The 23,510-nt window shown below is 35.1% G+C and overlaps 1 protein-coding gene across 2 annotated transcripts in view; it reads left to right on the top strand.

Annotated features, from left to right (window-relative positions):
• Positions 1-23,510, top strand: part of col5a1 (procollagen, type V, alpha 1) — a 115,432-nt gene that overhangs the window by 54,619 nt on the left and 37,303 nt on the right. For both annotated transcript variants that reach the window (XM_016470190.1, XM_016470189.1), the window contains exons 6-25: positions 2,711-2,827; positions 4,315-4,842; positions 5,797-6,195; positions 6,566-6,622; positions 12,247-12,288; positions 13,900-13,962; positions 14,453-14,527; positions 16,935-17,027; positions 17,115-17,171; positions 17,269-17,322; positions 17,455-17,508; positions 17,598-17,651; positions 17,854-17,907; positions 18,714-18,767; positions 18,871-18,915; positions 20,915-20,968; positions 21,193-21,237; positions 21,342-21,395; positions 21,492-21,536; positions 23,369-23,422. In XM_016470190.1, coding sequence (XP_016325676.1) covers positions 2,711-2,827; positions 4,315-4,842; positions 5,797-6,195; positions 6,566-6,622; positions 12,247-12,288; positions 13,900-13,962; positions 14,453-14,527; positions 16,935-17,027; positions 17,115-17,171; positions 17,269-17,322; positions 17,455-17,508; positions 17,598-17,651; positions 17,854-17,907; positions 18,714-18,767; positions 18,871-18,915; positions 20,915-20,968; positions 21,193-21,237; positions 21,342-21,395; positions 21,492-21,536; positions 23,369-23,422 — 1,998 coding nt within the window. The remainder of the gene's footprint in view (positions 1-2,710; positions 2,828-4,314; positions 4,843-5,796; positions 6,196-6,565; positions 6,623-12,246; positions 12,289-13,899; positions 13,963-14,452; positions 14,528-16,934; positions 17,028-17,114; positions 17,172-17,268; positions 17,323-17,454; positions 17,509-17,597; positions 17,652-17,853; positions 17,908-18,713; positions 18,768-18,870; positions 18,916-20,914; positions 20,969-21,192; positions 21,238-21,341; positions 21,396-21,491; positions 21,537-23,368; positions 23,423-23,510) is intronic.

Below are 23,510 nucleotides of genomic sequence, written 5' to 3'. Positions count from 1 at the left end.
TCTTAAAAACATGGTAAAATGCACTTCTTTAAAGGCTTTGAGTTTCTTTCTCAACTTCAGCAGCACTTGCATGTACCAAAATTTACAGTTTTATTCCTATCCATATTCTGAAGGTTTTTACTGAGGGATTTGTTCATACAGTATATAATTTGCCTGATTTTATACAACTTTTTTTTTTTTACTAAAAACATGGTAAAAATGCATATCTTTAAAGGCTGTTGAGTTTTTTCTCCACTTCAGCAGCACTTGCATGCACCAAAATTTACAGTTTTATTACTAACCATATTCTGAAGGTTTTTACTGAGGGCTTTCTTCATATATCATTTGCCTGGATTTAAGCAACATTTTATTCTTAAAAAACATGCATAACTTTAAAGGCTGTTGAGTTTTTTCTCCACTTCAGCAGCATTTGCATGTAGCAGAATTTACAGTTTTATTACTAACCATATTCTGAAGGTTTTTACTGAGGGATTTCTTCATATATCATATGCCTGGATTTATGCAACATTTTATTCTTAAAAAACATGGTAAAAATGCATATCTTTAAAGGCAGAGAGTGTCTTTCTCCACTTCAGCAGCACTTACATACACCAAATTTTACAGTTTTATTCCTATCTCTATTCTGAAAGTTTTTAATGAAGGGTTTGTTCATATATCATTCGCCTGGTTTTATACAACATTTTATTCCTGAAAACATGTTTTTTTTTCTGGCTGTTGACAGTATTTTCTGATTTATGGAGTAATAAAAATAGATATCTAAAATTCCTTCTGTAAAAACCTTTAACTCTAATATGTCAACAAAACGAAACAAGAATTTTGAACCTGATTTATGCCAATTAGTGAATACATTTAATTTCATATTTAATTAGATAACGCCTCATGTGCATATTTAAATATGACGTTTCAGAAAACATGTAATACAAAAAACATTTGCTATTCTTAATGTAATCAATTAACTGGAGAAGAATGGTGAAGTCTGTTAAATATTTGACCCTGTTCACCTGTAGCGTCTTGCCTTAAATCACACAGTTATGTATTGCTATATTTAATTCCGGTATATTCAGGTTGGCTTGACAAATGTTACGTTTTAACAAATGTTAAATGTCAATTGAATTCAATTAAATGTGTATTTGACTGTGTTTGGAAATAAAGTTTTTCCAACTCTAATCCTGCATATATGCATGTACCCTGAGAATCAAACCCATGTCCTTGCCGTTGCTAGCGTCATGCTCGACCATTTAATATTCAGGAACATAAATGAACAAAAAAAAAAATAATCAAAAATTAAAACACAGCTGTCAGTAATCTTCAGAAAAGTAGGCTTTCTATCGAAAAACTGTTGTGACCAACATATGGTAAAGTTATCTCTGAGCTATGCCTGTAAAACGAAATGATATTCATGTGACTGCAGCATGTGGTGCATTTTCAGCCATGCATGGACTTTTACATCTTTCAGGGCTTTGATGTCAGCATGTTGGCACGGAAAAGACCCTCTGCTGACCTCACGTTCACCTTTTTCAGTTTTGTGTGTGTCAGGAGCTGTAAATCTGAGTATTAGTAGGGGGCAATATGAAAGAAAACCGCATGCTCCTTTGACCAGTCCTTCAAAAGCCGAGTCCATCACTTCAATAACAGCGAAACCTCTTTACAGATGAAAACGTGATACGTTATCCATTGCTAATGTGTGGGAATTTGGGAGAGAGAGGCAGAACGGTGAATCCGAGCTAGAGGTCGGCGAGCAGTTGGAATTCTTCACGTTCTTCTCTTTCTCGCTAGATAAGACTGAACATGGATTTCCGCTGGACTCAGTCGGAGGGAATCCCTCCTTTCCTTTGCTCTTTCTTCTCAGGGGATTTCAGTCTATTAAATCAAGAGCGCTGAATTGCTCAATTAGCATGCCATGAGTATAACTCATGAATGAGAGTATGAAATCCTGTCTGAATGAACTGAATAAAATAAAAAATGAAATAAATACAAATAAAATGTCCTACATATCATTTGTCATTCAAAGTGTCAGTAAATATTTAGCTATTTATATATAAATTTATACATACTTGACAACACACACACACACACACACACACACACACACACAAACATATATAGAAAATATGAAACATTTTATATTCAAATATATTTACATATATTTGCTCTCACTCAAATATAAATTTGAAGATAAAATGATGGTTGTGCTTTTTTTGTTGAGGTTGTTAAAGAAAACAAATTATGTTAACATATGATGCATTCATATCCTGTCATAATTACCATAATTACAAGATGTCTATGCTTGAGAGACTCTTGAGAGACTCTACTCAACTCATGTTCATGTCCTCAGGCTCAGAAATAATTCGTTTTTTGTATTTATCATATTGCCAAAATGGATCCATGTGCAGCTTTGTATCTTTTCGGGTAGTATGTGGTGGGATGTGCTGTTTTCCATCTGAAACGAGTTTAAAAAGCATTTTTCAAACATAATTATTATGCATGCAGTGTGTATGATCTCATTCCATGAGACTACATGGAATATTGCCAACTATCCATATGCACTTGCAAAAGAACTAAAAAAGCTAAAAATGAATAAATGTACTGTAACACACTATAGAATATTCATATTAGTAGCACATTTTTAGGTAGCTTTTTTTCTGGAACACTGGTGATAATACAGTATTTTAAAATTTAATAACACTCAATATTCAACATTTATCTTCAGAACACAGAGGATGATAACTACTATTACGAATATCCGTACTATGAGGACATGGATGCAGAAAAGACAGAAGAAACGACAGCCGATGAAACGACTGGAACCGAAACTGAAGACCTAACGGTCAGTCTTATTTTAGTACTATTCTTATATGTACTGATGTAGTGTTTTGTATATATTTTGAATAAGCTTTTATTTTTATGTTTTCAGTTTTAATTTTAATTTTAGTTTAAGTTTTAGCCATTTTGTTACGTGCTTTTGTCATTTTTTATATTAAAAAAATTGTTCTGTTTAGAGTTAATTTATTTTTGTAACAACGTTTGTAGATCGTGAAGAAGGAGGCGGGAACCGGCAAACACTTAAACAAAACTTTAATAATAAAATAAACACAAAACAGCGCGACAGCCCCTCGCGGATGACTGTCGCGCACAAACAGAACCAAAACACAAAATAAAATCCAGGCCTGGTCCTTTCTCATCCAACACTCGTCGTCACTCCTCCTTTTATCCTCCTCCGTGGGACTCGAGACCGGTGAGTGGCGCAGGTGTCGCGCGGTGGCACTGGATAGCCCTCGGTGGACGGCCCGACACTCCTCCACCGCCCGGTGGACGGCGACGGCTCCTCCGGGTTCGGGCAGCCGGCAGAAGTCCCCCGTTCCCTGCTCCTCCCCATCATGGCAGATGGCAGCCGGCTCCGGTCTCAGGCAAACGGCGGCGACTCCTCCACTCCCTTACGGACGGCAGCCGTCCCTTCACATCCCAGGCGGCCGGCAGCGAGTTCGTCCGGCCCCCCCCACAGCAACTCACTCCAGCCCACCGCCTCGAGCGTCCACGGCGGCAGACTGCTCCGCCATGCTCGATGGCACCGCGGATTCACCACAGCGGTGAGGGATCTCTGGCAGCGTGTCCCTCCTTCCTCCCGGGTTTCGGCACCAATGTAACACAGTTCGTAGTCACGGGAAGAAGGAGGCGGGAACCGGCAAACATTTAAAGAAAACTTTAATAAAATAAACAAACACAAAATGAAAGTAAAGCGGCAGCCCCTCACGGACGACTGCCGCACACAAAACACAAAATAAAATCCAGGCCTGGTCCTCTCTCGTCCAACACTGTCGTCACTCCTCCTTTTATCCTTCCGGAGCTCCTCCGTGGGACTCGAGACCGGTGAGTGGCGCAGGTGTCGCGCATTAGCAATTACTCCACCGGCCTCGCTCCGTTCCCACGGCTCTCGGCCCCGCCTCTCTCGTCACAATTTTATTATAGTTTTTAATGAATTTATTAATTATGGTAGTTATAGTTTTACTAATTTTCACTACTTTCACTACTTATTACTATCATTTTATGTCAGATTTATTTTTAAATACCGAAAATGGAAGGCACTATTGCTCCACTAATAGCGGCACTATTGCTCAAAATTATCATCGATAGTTCAGTTCCCAGCATTAGTTTGCAGATACATTTTTTTACATCTTAAAAAAATTACATTTGAACAGAAATATTCCTAAATGGGATCAGCTGGATTGAAACGGAATCAAGAAATCAGTGCATTCGTCTAATCATTAATTTTTAACTGTTTATTCTAAAAAAGTGTCTGTTTACTGTGTTCACCAGGTGTCTGTTCCGGATAGCGGTCGTGTGGTTACGTCGGTTATCACTAGTGGAACAGGAGGCTCCAGCAGTTCATCGAGTAGCTCCTCGTCATCCTCCTCTTCATCCTCTTCATCATCCAGCTCTACCACGAATACTGGCGAGGAACCGTATGATGGCTACGATGGATACGAGACCGGATACGAAACATACTATGACGAGACGACCTCACGGCCTGATGGCTCCCGGACCATCAGCATCACTAGCACAGGCACAGGTACCGGTGGAGAAGTGGATATGGGACTGGGCGGTGAGGTGGATATGGGACTGGGAGACCTGGACATGCGGATCATCACATCATCATCATCATCATCATCAGGAGGAGGAGGAAGTGGAAGAGTACACTCAACCGTCACAGTCATTCACAATGGAACCTCCGGCTCCAGTTCTGGCTCCGGCACTGGCTCTAGCACCAGAATCATTACTAGCTCCAGCTCCAGCTCTGGAGTCAGTACCGGCTCCAGCTCCAGCTCCAGCTCCAGCTCTACCTCGGTGAGTTTCGTTGAAACTAGTGATCCGAAACAGTTTCACTTTTAAGTGAGAATCAATTCAGTCACATATAAATATTTAGTGTTTAGTATAATGTATTAAGGTCCTATTTTACTGAAGTGGATTTTACTGAACTCCAGTCTAATTCAGATATAATCTTGATTTTATTGGTAACATTTAATAATTTTTTTTTTAATAAATGTAATTTTATTTTAAAATTATATATATTTTAAATATTTTAACTATGGTTTAAATATCTTTCATATGTTTTGCAAGTTTTTCTTATTACTGCATTGTTTAGTATAATAATGCATAAATATCCTATTTTACAGAGGTGGATTTTACTGAACTCACTCTTATTTAATTTAATTTAATTTAATTTAATTTAATTTAATTTAATTTAATTTAGTTTAATTTAGTTTAGTTTAGTTTAGTTTTGGTTTATTTTGTTTTGTTTTATTATTTCAAGAATTTTCTATATGTTTTAAATGTCTTTAAAATGTTTAGCAAGTTTTGCTTATTATTGCAATTACTGCAACATTCTCTTTTATTAGAGCATGTCAGGAACATGTCCAGGTTATATTTCATTCCAGTTAATAAAAACAATTATATTGTAAATTGAAAAAAGTCTTAAAATTTTGTTTAAAGAAAATAAAGCCTGTTTTAGGACTGTAAAATTATTGTACTACAGGATTGAGAATCTAATGAGAATCACCATTTAAAATACTATGCAAAATCGTAAAACTAAACTATATGTGCTTTTTTGTCATAATAATAATGTCTCAGGTAAAAAAATATTGATTGTCCCAAAAGTAGGCTTACTTTTCGTTGTTTTTGTGATATTCACACAAACGGATTTCAAATTTGAAAATCAATAGATAGATGTACATCCAGTGCACAAACATTTAGTTATGAATGGTTATGATATCTAAAGCCTTGTGTTTGTCTGATGTGTAGGTTGATGGTGGTTATGATGATAACCTGTACGGTGAGGGTCTTGATCTGACCTATGGAGAGGGATATGGAGAAGGATACGGAGAGGGAGAGTATAATGTGGAACGAGGCGGCGGCAGCACCAGCACTTCAGTGTCCGTAGGGGGCGGATCTGTTTCTTCAAGTGGCTCAGTTGGGGGCGGATCCAGCAGCGCTGGGGCCAGCGTGGGGGCAGGGTCTGTTGCCACGGGAGGACAGGGGGGAATCGGTGGAGAGACAGACTCCATCGATATCGACAACTTCAAGGAGGAGTCCATCACGGATTACACCGAAGCAGACCTGGAGAAGATGTATGATTATGACAACCTGTACCCTGACGGCGACAAAGAGCTGCCCGCCGAGACCGACGAGATCTACGGACAGGTGACCTACAGCTCCACCTACCTCTGTGCAAACTTATAGGAATAATTAATTTATTCGTCTTCATGTTGTTCCAAACCTGTATGCCTTACTTTTTTCCCATTTAACACAAAAGGAGAATGTACTTCCCACTCTTTTCAATATAATTCCTCACTTTGTGTTTCACGGAAGTCAGACAGGCTTTGAACAACATGAGGGTGAAGTATAGTTAATTTTTGGCTGAACTACTGTAGCAAGTTGTCAGAATCGTTTGTTTTATTTATTACCTGCAATTACCTTATTATCTGCATTTATTACCTGTTATAATCCATATTGTGCTTACACTGATATACACTGATCTGGATTGAGTTAAACGGAGTTTGTGTTTCCAAAGGTGGATGGACTGAGAGGAGAGAAAGGGCAAAAAGGAGAGCCTGCAATCATTGAACCCGTAAGTGTCACTTACTATACGATACATATACACTACCGTTCAAAAGTTTGGGGTTGGTAAGATTTTTAACATGTTTTTGAAAGAAGTCTTTTCTGCTCACCAAGGCTGCATTTATTTGATACAGTAACACAGTAATATTATTAAATAATATTACAATTTAAAATAACTGTTTTGTGTTTGAATATATTTTAAAGTGTAATTTATTTTTGTAATTCTCTGATGAGTAGAAATTTCAAAAGAGCAGCATTTTAGAACATTATTAGAATATTAGAACTTTTAGAACATTATAAATGGTTTTGCTCTCACTTCTGATCAATTTAATGCATACTTGCTTTAAAAAAATCTTCTTGACCTCAAAATTGTGAACAGTAATATATAAATATATATATATATATATATATATATATATACACAGTATATATATATGTACACGTATAGCAGGATTTTGGACCAATGAGATTTCATGATGTAAATATAAACCAAGCAATCAACAAAATGCCTTCTGTGTCCTCATCGCTCATGACTTTATCTTATCACTCCTGTTTAGTACACACTGATGTTTTTTTCTCTAATATAAATGTATATTGTAACAAAGTTCATAGTTCGGGAAGAAGGAGGTGGGAACCGGCGAACATTCAAACAAAACTTTAATAATAAAATAAACACAAAATAGCGCAACAGCCACTCGCGGACGACTGTCGCGCACAAACAGAACCAAAACACAAAATAAAGTCCAGGCCTGGTCCTCTCTCGTCCAACACTGTCGTCACTCCTCCTTTTATCCTTCCAGAGCTCCTCCGTAGGTCTCGAGACCGGTGAGTGGCGCAGGTGTCGCGCATTAGCATTTACTCCACCGGCCTCGCTCCGTTCCCACGGCTCTCGGCCCCGCTTCTCTCATCATATATATATATTAGGGCTGTCAATCGATTCAAATTTTTAATCTAATGAATCACACCCTTTTTCTGTGATTAATCGCGATTAATCGCACACTTCATGAAATTAAGCATAGACCATTTATCTTGTTTCAAATGTTTATTTTGTCATCATTTGCTATATCCAGCAAAGTAAACCAAAAGATTTGCTTTAGATAACCGTTTGGTTATTCTCAAAAATCTGTATTTTCTGCAAGCTTTTTTCAAGATAAATTTAGATGTCTTTCCAAAAAAGGACACTTAGAAACTCCAAAAGGACACTAAAGAACCAAATGATATAAGGAGCCCATATAAGCACATATGAAAAAACAAAAACAAAATCAGAATTGTATAGTATGTGTACAGTGGAACAGCAGAGCTTTTTTTTTTTTTACATTTTAGAGAAGTCAAGTTGCAATACCGAACAGGACCAAATGAAGATGCCAAAAAAAACCTAAACCAACCGCCTGCTGACTGCATATATCTACTACAGTACACGGATCCATTCCGTATAACTAAACACAGCAACATAAACATGACAAATCAAAACATTATCGTGGATGTGTGTGGAAACAACGTGAATGTACGGAAATGTCTGTACCTGTGCATAATACAATGTGCGATCAGTGCTTCAAGAGCACTCATACACGTATTATTATTAAAGCGAAACACACTGGAATGAATAATTCACTTAAAATGCAACGCGTCTCTGTTCTCTCTGCAATCTCTGATGTAATCAGCCTGGTTTCCTTTATATTAGCGCTGTTTTGGACGGATTGTTTGAATGCATTCGCTTACTGGATCATTGGACTGAAAACTTTCCTGGAGTTTAGCAGCTTAAAATGATCTGATCGCAAGCAGAGAAGCAAAAGTGGGTTAAAGGGTTAGAATAGAAATTGTGCTTCCGTAATTTTGCGTTAAATAATTTTAACGCGTTAAGGATTGTAAAATGAATCGAATGCGTTAACGTTGACAGCGCTAACATATATATATATATATATAAAGAGCACAAGATGAATGACAATATAGAAGTTAAAAGCATTTTAGATTTTTTCCTGAGGTGTTTGGCATATTGACAAACCTCTATTGACACAAACCCAAGGAAGGTTTCCAAGTGTGGTCTTGCATTTATTACATCTTCCGCTCACTTTCACATCCTTCCAATTTTGCATTCATGCACATGTTCGAGCAGCTTTGACTGATACACGTGGATCAGTTGTCCGTCCCGGATTAATTTTGGATTTACACCTGATTTGCATTTTTAGTTCTAAAGGAACAAGTCACTCCTGTTTCAGACTCTGCAGTGTTTCAGATTCGCAGATGTGTTCACCATGCAATTAAATTTGCATGTTGGGAATGATTGTCTGTCTTTGCATTCAGTCTCTATTGCTCACGTGGCTCTTGATGTCTAACAGCTGTGAGACTTCAAATACTTCACTGCAATCTCAGCGGGAGAGAACGACATCTTAGTTTATTATCAGTGAACATCAGGATGGAGAAAGAGAGTAGATCTTACCTTCACAGCCATTATCAGAGAAAACCCATGAGAAGATTGACTTTACAGACTATTCTGTGCACTGATAATTTTTTTCCCACATTATATTTATTTCATACTAATCAACAATATTTATTTTTCTGGACAAAAACATTTATACAAGTAAAAACATGTATTATTATAAAGACATAAGCCGAAATGTTACTTAATGTTATTATGTCAATATCAATTTTTTTTGGTTTTTATAACTTATTTTCACCAAAAACAAAACTAAATTAGCTATAATATGAAAGTAGATACAACTTATTTTTAGTCAGTGTTTAATTTAGTTTAGACAACTTCAGAAGACCTTAATGTTTATTGTGATGTTTTTTTTTAAATAAGCATCATATTTTCTATGTACAAAAAAAAGAATAATTAATAAAACCCACAATCATTTCAACAAAACACATCACTCTGAGAAAAAGAAAAAGTTCAAATACACGTTACAAATAAAATAAAAAAATAAAAAAATAAATAAATAAGTAACTAAATAAATAAATAAATAAATAAAATAATTCTACACCCAAATGAACAATAATACTGACTCAAATTCTACAGGTTTAAAAAAAAAACATAAATAGATCTACATTACAAAAATCCATAACATTACTTCTAAGTAGTAAATCATTAAAAAAATGTAATAATAATAAAAATAAATCAATAAAAATAAAAGAACAAAGAAGTGCAAGAAAATTGTTTTTACATGAAATCTCCCCAATATCTTACATTTTTGTTTGATGGAAATGAAAGTGTTGCAATGAAACACAGATTACTTCTACAGTCTTGCTATTTATTTGGTGCGCATATACCAGAATTTAATGCTGCGCTTTTATGGGAGTGTTATTTACTTGAAGACAAACGGAACATGAAACCATGATTTTTCAAATAGACCAATATAAAAATGCACTTTAAATAAATGACACGCCGTTTCACTTTTTTCAGTGTACTGTTACAGAGATGCAAGAACAGATCAATGAGAAGATCAGAGTCAAGGAAAAGCACAAACATGCAGATCAGGACAGCTGGTTTTAATGAAGGATGACCATGTGGTTTGCAGAGAGAAAAATGCTCAAATCACATGCTTCTTTCTCTCGTTTCGGCTCACATATAAACACACACACACACACTTTGTCCACTCTGTGCTTTTGGGCATGTAAGGAACACACCAAAACAAAGCGAACATGCCCACTGCCACGACAGCACACTCGGACGATGCCTTTGGGACAGAGCATCTTTAAAAAGCACCAGATTAGACCAAGATGTTATAACAAACAAATGCCGTTTGTTCTTTTTTATCTAATAGTTCTCTGGATCTTAAGTGAGGCTGAGCTCTGCATATGTAATGATCCTGCACGTTGGGCTCTGGACCTCTCAGTGACTGTAATTCAGTCTTCATAGGCTTTTTGAGATAGTTGCACTGTTGTGGTTATGACGCAACTCATGCAAGCACATTTTGATAAGTAATTGATCATGACTGATGACTTCCAGACAAAATAGCTTGTATGTCCTGATACTGATCGCAGTATATTTGGTTACAGCTGATCTGATTTAATATGATTTTCCCAAACATATGTGCCATGATGGAAATCTTTGCATGTTTAAACAATATGCAGTGTCTAAAACACCCTCAAACTTTTACCTTTTAAAGGCAGCAATATTATACACCGTTTAATAAACAAGTGTTTAATGAATACATTTATGCGTTTAGTAGACGCTATTATCCAAAGCGACTAACAACATACAATTCTTTCAAAAACTAAAATAGTTTATTAGTATAACTGTATCCTGTTCATGGTTATCAAGCAACCATTTATTGCCTGTTTTACAACAGTTTCGTCACTCACAGGTTTTTGTTAATGGCTGAAAATTCTACTTTGTGCTTTTATGCCAGAGTCTAATATTTTTGAGGCATGATTTAATGGACTGTGATGGTTTTAAATCCTATAGGACTTTAGAGTTGATTCTTATAAAGAAAATACAGTAAAATATAAATTTTAGATGAAAAAGCTTTTTAAAAAATGTAAAAATTAGGAATGCCATGGCAACTAACTGAAATAAATAAACTTTAATTTGCAGTACTAAAATGACTAAAACTGAAATAAAAAATAAAAAAGCTATAGAAATATAAAAAACATAATAAAAATGCAACAAAATTACTAAAACCTAAAATAAAATGAAAAAGGTCAAATGTAAAAATACTTTAAAAAACATAGATTTTTTTGTTTGTTTGTTTGTTTATTTATTTATTTCCAACAATCTCTATTACTAGATATCCGATTACTGTAATGTAGTCTAATTTTTAAAAAAGTATTATTTTTCTGGCACAAAACAGTATTAATTATTGATTATTTATTAACAATATTAATGATTGATTATTAACTATTTAACACCTAAATACAACTAATAAAACAAACATTTACTGTTAACTAAAAGTAAAACTATTAAAAATTGTTTCGGTAATTGAAATAAGGCTGAAATAAAATTAAATATAAGTATTAGATGAAAAATGTCAACTTTAAAAACTTCAAAGAGAATTAGAAATAAATTAACTTGAAGTTGAAGAATTAAAATTACTAAAATTAAACTGAAATAAAATATATTAAAGCTATATAGAAATATATAAAAAATGAATAAAAATGACAACCACATAACAAAATTATTAAAATCTAAACTAAAATTAAAATAAACACTAAACATATAAAATCAAATGCTAATTCAAAATAAGTTGCAAAAACGTTCCATATATTTTCCCTTTATTACATTATGCTACATTTAACCTGTTTTCCTCATGAAAAGAGCAGTAGTAGATGGCATGGCATTCCAATCATCCAGTCAGATTTTTAAAGTGGAACCGTAACTATCAGATTAAATCTAGAAGTTCTGGAATGTTGAGTCAGGTATGCTGCAGTCTGACGATCATCTCACATGCTTCATAAACAGTCAGAGCCATGAGAAGCAGGCACCAGTGCTTTAACAGACTTCCTGATGCTGCTGTTTGGTATGATCGTTACAGAGAGCCGCGGCCAAGTGCAGATCTCACATACACACTGTCCACAGAAATGTAAATGATTTTGACCAAAGCTGTGGTGCTCTCACACTTCAGATCTTATATTGAGGTTGCAGCTTGTGTTTATGCTGTTACTCTAATGTGTTTGTATTTTTTTCTGTTCTTGTAGGGAATGCTGGTTGAAGGCTCACCTGGTCCAGAGGGTCCCACAGTAAGTCTACTTTCCTTCCAAAACCAAGCAGTTGAACTGAATCCTCTGAGTCAACTGATTCGCTAAAACAAACCTTCCAAACCAACCATCTGAAATGAATCCTCTGAGTCAACTGATTCACTAAAACAAACCTTCCAAACCAACCAGTTGAAATGAATCCTCTGAGTCAACTGATTTGCTAAAACGAACCTTCCAAACCAACCATTTTAACTGAATCCTCTGAGTCAACTGATTCACTAGAACGAACCTTCTAAACCAACCAGTTGAATTGAATCCTCTGAGTCAACTGATTCGCTAGAACGAACCTTCTAAACCAACCAGTTGAATTGAATCCTCTGAGTCAACTGATTCGCTAAAACAAAGCTTCCAAACTAACCTGAATCAACTGATTCGCTAAAACGAACCTTCCAAACCAACCAGTTCAGCTGAATCCTCTGTGGCAACTACGAACCTTCCAACCATCAGTTGAACTGAATCCTCTGAGTCAACTGATTCGCTTAACGAACCTTCCAAACCAACCAGTTGAATTGAATCCTCTTGAGTCAACTGATTCGCTAAAATTAACCTTCCAAACCAACCAGTTGAATTGAATCCTCCGAGTCAACTGATTCGCTAAAATGAACCTTCCAAACCAACCAGTTCAATTGAATCCTCTTGAGTCAACTGATTCGCTAAACAAACCTTCCAAACCAACCAGTTGAAATGAATCCTCTGAGTCAACTGATTTGCTAAAACGAACATTCCAAACTAACCTGAGTCAACTGATTCGCTAAAAACGAACCTTCCAAACCAACTAGTTCACTCGAATCCTCTGAGTCAACTATGAACCTTCCAACCAATCAGTTGAACTGAATCCTCTGAGTCAACTGATTCGCTTAAACAAACCTTCCAAACCAACCAGTTCAATTGAATCCTCTGAGTCAACTGATTCGCTAAAACAAACCTTCCAAACCAACCAGTTGAACTGAATCCTCTGAGTCAACTGATTCGCTTAAACAAACCTTCCAAACCAACCAGTTCAATTGAATCCTCTGAGTCAACTGATTCGCTAAAACAAACCTTCCAAACCAACCAGTTGAACTGAATCCTCTGAGTCAACTGATTCGGAAAAAAACGAACCTTCAAACCAATCAATTGAACTGAATCCTCCGAGTCAACTGATTTGCTAAAACAAACCTTCCAAACCAACTGGTTCACTAAAATGAATTGTACTTCCCAAAGCTACTTCAGAGCAAGACTGTGCTATACATTGCATCATAAAAAATAGTAATGTACACGACTATTTGATGGAAAAGTGAGCTAGTAACTAGGAAAGCTGAACTGTTTTCTAGGCCCAGTGGCTATTGCTGACAATGCTAAGCAGCTGTATATCTGTTTTGTTTCTTCAGTTTCATTCTTGACCTACTTATTTATAAAGCAACTCTTCTCTCAGCTGGAGCATTGATGGTTCTGATGGCTCTTTAGGGACTATAACAACATGAGTTTGAGAAATAGAGCAATGGAAAGAGTCCACCAGTCTTACCTCACCGGACCAATACCCATGTGTGTTTTGTGTGTTTGTGATGGCTTTATACTGTATGTGTTTCTGACAGTACCGTTGTGTTGTTTTAGGGTCTCCCCGGTCCTCCAGGTTCATCGGGATCCCCAGGTAGCCCTGGAGAGCCCGGTGAGAGGGTAAGTAACCATGACAACAAAAACAAGATATTGAACACATTCAACAGCACTTAAAATTGTGTTCTGCAACATGTCCAAGTTTGTAAAATTGTGAACAGGGTCAATGTCTAAAAACTAAAAGAAATGTCCAGATATATTCAACAATAAATTAATATATTTAATTTGTAATATATAAATTTGTAAATTTCCTACAGTAAATATATAAATAAATATGCTGCTATATATATATATATACTGTATATATATATATATATATATAGTATATAGTATATAGTATATAGTATATATGAAATAATAAAATGATATATATATTTTTTTTATTTCAGGGTGAAATATGACCTGAACATTTCTTTATGCATTTCACCATAATGTACAAAATTAAATTTAAATTTTAACTTTAGAGCGATAAAATTGCACTGATTGAAAGAGATTATATTAATGATCACAATGATGTTTAATGAATTACCATAATCTTTTGCTATTTTGACAGGGTCCTAATGGTCGCCCTGGTCTGCCTGGAGCTGATGGTCTTCCAGGCCCTCCAGGGACTGTCCTGATGTTGCCTGTATGTAAATCTGAGCACAATTACCGGATATACACTTACAAAAACTACACAATAAAATGATGCACAAACAATTGATTCATACACATTTGCACGTCTTTTAGCTTTTAGAATTAAAGTTCAGATCATGTATAAATCTCAATTTTGAAAAATTGACACTTATGACTGGTTTTGTGGTCCATGGTCACACACACAATACAAATGTATATATATATATTTTTAAATAAACTCATATATTATTTAAATTGTAAAGTACATTTGTAAACTACAATTATAAGCATAAATCATGTTAGTATTTTCTGAGCACAATTACCGGATATACACTTACAAAAACTACACAATAAAATGATGCACAAACAATTGATTCATACACATTTGCACGTCTTTTAGCTTTTAGAATTAAAGCCCCGTTGCACTGTACTTACTGAGATCAGTTTTAGCCTGTAGACGAGATCTGCAGTGCGTCATTATGAATGTTCAGAGCCGTTAGTTCTTGCACTGGCTTGATTTATTTTCAGAGTGTGTTTAACAGTGATAATTATGTCAGAGAGATATCAGAAACATAATGCTCCCTTTGCTGCTGTGATTCCCCATCAATCTCACGCTGGTTAATGCAGTGAGACATTTTGTAAATTCCACATCATACTCCCAGCTTTTCCAAATGTCCTCTTTCCCAGCTGTTACTCCAATACAGGTTTTTTTTTTATTCTGGAACGTGTATCGACTTCACAATGTCTTTCAGTCGAGAGTTCTGGAATGCTTCCATGGCAAATCCAGATGTTCTGAACACCACATTAAAAAAGATGTTGTCCGTTTTGTATGTGTTTACAGTCAACATGTGATTGTAATTAAACCCCACCCTAAACACTAGCTCTCCTTACCGCCCCAGAAATACCCATGAAAATCAATACAGAGTCATGAAGCAAAGGTTCACTTTGAAACTAGCGTTCTTACTCTTGGAAGTGCAGTGAATTAGTTCAGCCACCAGATGGCAGTGCTGATCAATTTGACTCATGCACAGAGATGAAGGCACAGAAACACATAACTGCATACTACTGTACTAGCAGAGGTGGACAGTAGTGAAGTATTTTTACTTTACTCAAGTAAATTTAAAAAGTATCTGTAGCTTATCAGAGTGTTTTTCTTTGGAAAACTTTACTTCACTACATTCCAAAGCATAATGTCATACTTTTTACTTCACTTCATTTCATAAATAAAAGTTGTTGTTTGTTTTACCTTTAATACTTAAGAACATTAAAAATGTAGTGCTTTCTTGTACTCAAGTAAATCTTTGAATTACTTTTACTTGAGTAAAAGTAAGAAAGTAATAGATTTCTAATGTAATTAAGTATTAAATGATATTTAATATGAAACGTAGTGCAGTAAAAAGTACAATATTATGCTTTGGAATGTTGTGAAGTAAAGTTTTCTAAAGAAAAACCCTCTGATAAAGTACAGACATCTGAAAAGTACGTTTACAGCAGAATAAAAATACTTCACTACTGTCCGCCTCTGCGTACTAGTCATACTATTTCTGCTTTTCTTTATATGGAAGAAATAGTAAGAGTAGTATGCTAGTCTGAATTCAGCTATAGGGTACATTTGGAATTACATACTACCACATTTTTATATTTATTTATTTATTTATATATTACGTAGGGTACACTACTGCAGTGTTCAAAAGTTTTATCTTATTTTATTTTATTTTACATATAATGAACTTTTTAATATAGATGAAACAATTTAGAGCTATTTTATTTTAAACTGCATTCTTTTTTCTTTTCTTTTTTTTTTTACATATAATGAATATTTAAACATTTTAACTTTAGAGTTATTTTATTTTATTTGAAAATATACTGAACATTTTCAACTAGGTGAAACACTTTATATCTATTTTATATTCGAATACAGAATTTGATTTTAGTTTTTTAACATATGATGAACTTTTTAAAATAGATGAAACACTGGAACTATTTTATTTTTAAATTCATAATTTTATTTTATTTGAACATATAATGACAATTTTAAAATAGATGGAATACTTTAGAACTATTTTATCTTAGTTTATTTGAACATATAATGAAAAATATTTTTTTATTGTATTTTATGCAAATTAACTGTATTTATTGCTATAACTAAATGCCACTCATTGAGTGTAGCATGCAACTTATTCAAGCATCCAAAACAAATAATCCAGTTAATGTTAAGATAAAATAAATGTATATATTTATTTTACATTTTTATTTAAACATTTTATTTTCAAGTACATTTTACTTTATTTTATTTTATTTTATTTGAACATATATAGAACATTCTAAAACAGGTGGAACATTTTTCACTCATGCTATAATGTCTAACATATTTCTTTCAGTCTGAATGCTGATAGTTTGGTACCGTTCTGTCTCTGTAGTTCCGCATGAGTACAGGAGGGGACAGCGGACATAAAGGTCCTGCAGTTTCTGCCCAAGAGGCTCAGATGCAAGCCATCATGCAGCAGGCCAGGGTAAAAACACACACATACACTAACACACACACACACACACACATGCATCTCTATGCAAACTAATTGCTCTGTGTCATTATTATATAGCTGGCGATGAGGGGTCCAACCGGACCCATGGGTTTGACGGGCCGTTCTGGTCCTCTGGTATGTCTGTAAATCTGTTTTCAGTTTGTCGAAATGATGATATCTATGATATTATGTTGAGTCTGATAATGTTTCATGCTTGATTTGATTTTCCCAGGGGCCTCCTGGTGTGTCTGGACTGAAAGGAGAGTCTGGAGAATCAGGACCTCAGGTAGGCATCACATATTACCCACAATCCTCAGCTTTTTGACAGTATTTGAAGACAGTTTAATGCAGGATAGAGCTGTTCTGTGTCCTGTGTGTGTGTGTGTGTGTGTGTGTGTGTGTGTGTGTGTGTGTTTAGGGTCCTCGTGGTCCACTGGGATCCCTTGGCCCTCCTGGAAAGCCTGGTAGAAGGGTAAGTTTGCGTTTTGTTGTTATTATTATTGACCTGATCATTCTGTATAAATAGATTTATGAACAAGGATCATGTTTTCGGTGGCTTAGGGTCGACCCGGCTCAGATGGAGCCAGAGGGATGCCTGGACAGACGGGACCAAAGGTAAAACTAATGAGATTAACGGTAGACAAATATCTTTTAGCATAACATACAATAATGAATTGTGCACAATAAGATGACAGAAAGTAAAAAGGGCCAACTTTGATTTCATGTAGACAAATTACAGTAGTAAATAATTGTTTCTTATTTATAAAATGTTAATATCCTGCCATTCTGAACTGTTTCCTGTCTGTGTGCTTCACAGGGTGACCGAGGATTCGATGGGCTGGCTGGTTTGCCTGGAGAAAAGGGTCACAGGGTAAACACATTTTAAAATAAGTGGAACACTTCAGAGCTTTTATTTTATTTAATTTTTTGTTTATTTAATTTTATTTTATTTCATTTCATTTAATTTCATACTTTACAGCTTCTTATCCAATCTTATTTTAGTATAATTGAGATACTATTTTAGTTTTTTTTTTAAGTTTTTGTTTTTATATTTTATCGTTTTAGTAATTTTCTTCTGTTTGTAATTTTTTTGTAGTTTTTAATATATGTCTGTATTGTTTTTATACATTTTTATTTCAGGTTTTTTTTTTGTTTTAGTACGTCAAATTAAACTAAATTAAAATGAGCAATGATCTGAAAAGTTTTTTATATTTTGTTTTATTCTAGTTAACGAAAAATAATTTTTTAATGGTTTTAATTTTAGTTTTTGTTTACTATAATAACCCTGTTCTGACCGGCCAGTCTTAAGAAAATGATTTCAATTGAGATCAGCATTTAATGTACATTTGTGTATTTATTTGGCAGTAAAAGCATCACAGGGTAAACACATGTTTATGAACATTTTAAAATATGTGAACAGCTACTTTATTATATATTTTATTTTATTTTCAAATAAAAAATTGTATTTGTACATATATTGAACATTTAAAAATAAAATAGGTGGAAAACTTTAGAGTTTAATTTTATTTTATTATTAAATGGCTTTCTGCAATACATGATTCTTTAATAAAATGATTTTAATTGAGATGAAATTTTATTTATTTGGCAGTACTCATGTAAAAAGGAGGGTGATTCATTCTATGAAAACTAATGAGTGTGTCTTTGTGGTTGTTGTAGGGTGAGACGGGTCCTCAGGGGCCTCCTGGGCCTCCAGGAGAGGATGGAGAAAGAGTAAGAGCTTCTTCTTTTAATCCCTTCCTGTTTCCTTCATCATCTGTGTTATTGTTCTATGTCTAAATGGATCACAATGATGACATAATTTCCTGTATCCCAGGGTGGCGATGGAGAGGTCGGACCCAGAGGTCTGCCCGGAGAATCGGTGAGTTCATATTTCCTCCAGTATCCCAGCATGCTCTCTTATCCTCTGCTATCCGCCACTAGATCATAGTGTTACGTAACACAACATTTCCTCCAGTGGAGTGAAACAACAAATCCATTCCACTCATTTTTTTGAGGTGTCCACTGCATTTTGCTTGTTATGGATGTGAAGTGAGAGAAACATTCAGAGACAGAAAATGTAGAGGAGATGGAAAATGTTCAGTCAATTAACCACTAGTTAATATAACAGTTTAAGACTCTGTAATCCGGGAGACCTCTGGGGGTGGGGGTATGGTCAGGGTATCTGCAGGATTTTTCAAATCAAATGTAAGAATTTAAGACCTTTTTTAAAACCTGCACCATTATTATATTAATTAAAAAATATATTATTAAACAATTATGTTAATTCATTAACATAAATATATATGGGTCATAAAAATATGGGTCGATTTCTGCTTTGGTCTGAACAAAAATAGCAGAAGTCCTATTGAGAAATGCACATTCATTCTCTGCCAGCAGGTGGCACTTTCTGAACGGCAGAAATATAGCGGTTTCCCTGGTAACAGCAGTAGACAAAGCAGTGCAGCACCTGACTTTGAAACATGCAGCGCTCAAATTTAATCAATTAAATCATAACCTTTTGAAGTTTAATCATAAAAAAATTAAGAAATTAATCACAATTAAAACTTTCTTGTACCATTTACGACTTTTTATGGCCTTAAATCTCATACAAGATTTAGGAGGGGGCCGATGAGTGGTGGTGATGGATGCCAGAGGCATATGCAATGCACATAAATAAACTTCCGCCTGTAACACGGTTTCGAAATGGCCAGTGTGCCCTGTGCCTCCGCTAAATGATTGTGCCATTGTGATTTAATGTGCTGAGTAACATCATTTTCCCCACCGTGTCCGATATTAAAATCAGTGTGACATGCTTTGCAAAAGGCGTGGGCATTGTCCATATGGTTTCCGAGATATGAAATTAAATTCTTCCGTCCAGCTGTTGTTAAATTTACATGTATATTTTGTTTTTTCACCGGAGCACAAGCGTCACCCGAGTCTTTTCCTCCCATGTCTACCACTTGCTTCAACTTCCCGCATCTGCTGCCTGCGCAGATATCAACAGAGCAACTGGGTTGTAGGTTGCCAGGTTGAGGGCACAAATGGGTTGAAATTTGTATGATGTGTCGATTGTGTGAGTAGGATGCGTTTCATACAAGATCTGGCAACTGGACAAACTTGTAATAATATACTGATGTGATTATTCATATAACAAGCTTTGGGCTATACAAATTATGGGAGTTTCCCGGGAGAAATAACAAAACGGGAGAGGGGAGGGAGATGGGTGTGAAATACGGGAGACTCCCGGGGAAAACAGGAGTGTTGACAGGTATGCTCATGTGTTTAAAAAGAAGCACATGAGATGAAGAGTCATTTAAGTGACATAGAAAAAGATTTTATTTTATAAAATTATTTTAACATTTATTGAACATTAAAAAAAAAAAAAAAGGTGGAACACATTATATCTATTTTATTTTGTTTCTAAATGCATTATTTTCTTTTCTTTTCTTTTTAGTTAATGTAAATATGAAATAAATAGTACTCATGTTTAAAATGAAGCACATGAAATGAGGAGTTATATAAGTGGCATAGAAAAGCTTTATTCATGTTGTGATCACATGACCATTTTGTTTAATTTTATTTTATTTTTGTGAATATTTTGAACATTTACAAATAAATGGAACGCTTTATAGCTATTTCATTTTTTAATGCTTTATTTGAACAAAAAGGTGTAACACTTTTTATTTTTAAATACATTATTATTTTTTTTCATGTAAATAAGAAATAAATAGTACTTTAGGCAAGTATGTTTAAAATGAGGCACATGAGATGAGGAGTCATATCAGTGGCATAGAAAAAGCTGTTTTATTTATGCTGCCCACTTATCAGACACTTTCAGCTGAACACAACTCTCTGTTTCTCCGTCTTCTCTTATTCAGGGTCCTCGTGGTTTGTTGGGCCCCAAAGGTCCCCAAGGGTCTCCAGGACCTCCTGTGAGTACAACTTTCATCTTTATCTGAATCAATTTGTTAGTTTTCATCTGAGTCAAGTCATCAACCTTCATGGTACTGTATTTATTCTCTTACGCTCTGATGAAAAAATAGCTTAATTATTAATGTCCTAACATTTTTTAAAATGTGAGAATATATAAATGTTGAATAATTTTTAAATGTGTTAAATTAGTTTTCATTTTTTTATCCTTCTTTTATCATTTTAGGGTGTGACTGGTATGGACGGACATCCTGGACCTAAAGGAAACATTGTAAGTCTGAGACACACGCACACACACACACACACTTGTGCATATACAAACATGCTTATACATGCACATATTCACGTTATTATGCTTCTGTTTTCACCCATCAGGGTCCTCAAGGTGAGCCAGGACCTCCAGGACAACAAGGCAACCCTGGAGCTCAGGTATTCATCAAGCCATGCCCACTCAGACACTGTCTAACCCACCCGTCATTGACTTATTAACCAGTTAATGTCCTCTAATTCTGTCCTCTTCCACAGGGACTTCCAGGTCCTCAGGGAGCGATCGGACCTCCAGGAGAGAAGGTGAGATCGCATGAATGGATGATCAATGGATGCTTCTCTGGTTAATGGATTAAAGCCTTTATATGGAGTTTGTGTGTGTGTGTGTGTGTGTGTGTGTGCGTGTGCGTGTGCGTGTGCGTCTATTGATAATGTTTATTTTTGTCCAAAGAGAAAGGAAAAATTGAAATCGCATCATATGACCCCTTTAATGTTTATAAAAAAATCTTTAGAACATAAGCAGCGAAGCAGTTTTGATATTATTATTATTATTATTATTATTATATAATTGAAAAACCTTTGACCACCAAATCAAAGCCATTTTGCTGTTATGTGACAAGAAAACCATAAAACAATAAATTATGTGATTTGAAAATAATGATAAAGATGTATACATTTTATTACTTCTTACTTACACCACTTGATATTTTTATAGTGATTAATGTTAAGTATTTACTGAAAATAATATACACAGTTTTTTCAACCCTGCATGAATACAAAGCTTACATATATAAGAATTTGTCACATGTTTGATTTTCATCATTCTGGACATTCATATTTATCATTAACCCTTCTACACACTAGTGTTAATTTCGTTAACGAAAACTATGACGAAAAATATTCGTCAACGAGGTTTTTTTCCCCTGATGACGAGACGATAATAAGGTCATTAAACGATAACTGAGACTAAATGAACATGCAATATCGTTGCAGAAAAAAGACGAGACTAAAATGTAGTTAAAAGAACAAAAACTTTACCAAAACCTTTTTATTTTTGTTGAAAAAAGTGGAGCCAAAACATTTCAGACTGCTGTACAAGACTGTATTATGCGAGCGTTCATGTTTGCGGTTGCCAGATATCAAGAGCTCAAATCCCCCGATCAGAGCTTTTCTGTTAAACGGATCTTTGCTTTATGCAATCTGGCAACCATTCACTCGCGCTCTCCCTGCGGAGGTGCCGTGATTTGAAAACACAGACATATAGGACTGTACAAGTAAGCTGGAGTTCAGCGATCTCTGTTTGAGGTATTCTGCTTAAATGAAAGTGTCATTCAGCCAGTCTGTGTTCTGCCATGGATCTCAACTGTATTGTTCGCGATAGTGGTTGCGGATTGTAACGTTACTTACGCAACCTCTGTGCGGCAATACGTTTTTTTGCCATTGTTTTAAAAGAGAAACATTAATGCAATTTGGAATGATTGGAATTACTATTAGGAATTTCTCTGTTTAATATTTGAGAGTAGGTTTTTGTTACACCAGTTTTCATAATGTAGACAGGGTGAGTGTATATCTGCAGTCTGGTGTTTATTTAGCCTCTAATTGATATCCTGTTATAAATCTGTACACTAACGTTAGATGAGGTGAAATAAACCATGCATTCGAGTCGATATTCTATTGATTTGTGCTGATTGGTGAAAGAGCAACTTCTGATGAAATGTAAAAATAAATTTCCCAAATGATAATATGGAAAATATTTATCTATTTATATATGTATTTATATATATATATATTACCATTTTAACCATTATACAGTAAGACGAAAATATGACGAAAATGTGTACGTTTCCACTGACTAAAACTAGACTAAAGTTCTCAGACATTTAGTCGACTGAAACTTGACTAAAACTAAAACAGGACAAGTTGACTAAATATAATAAAAACTAAAAGTTACATTTGACACAGGACTAAGACTAAGACTAAATTAAAAATAACTGACAAAATTAACATTACTACACACTGCCCACTTTAACGTATTGTTCGCTCTACTGGATAATCTGTATGGATGTGTGTTGAAACAGGAAAAGTGTGCTGAGTGTTAATGGATTGAGTGCTTATGCTGGTTTTCCTCTCTTCAGGGTCCCACTGGAAAACCAGGCTTAGCAGGAGTGGCAGGAGCTGACGGACCTCCGGTGAGTCCGGGAAATACACACACACACACTCACTCACACACACACACACACACACAAACTCACACGCACTCGCACACACAAATACACA

Source organism: Sinocyclocheilus anshuiensis, unplaced genomic scaffold (genome assembly GCF_001515605.1).
Source record: "Sinocyclocheilus anshuiensis isolate Anshui unplaced genomic scaffold, SAMN03320099.WGS_v1.1 scaffold708, whole genome shotgun sequence".
In the NCBI taxonomy this organism is placed as follows: Eukaryota; Metazoa; Chordata; class Actinopteri; order Cypriniformes; family Cyprinidae; genus Sinocyclocheilus; species Sinocyclocheilus anshuiensis.
This window is presented reverse-complemented; position numbering and strand designations above follow the sequence as displayed.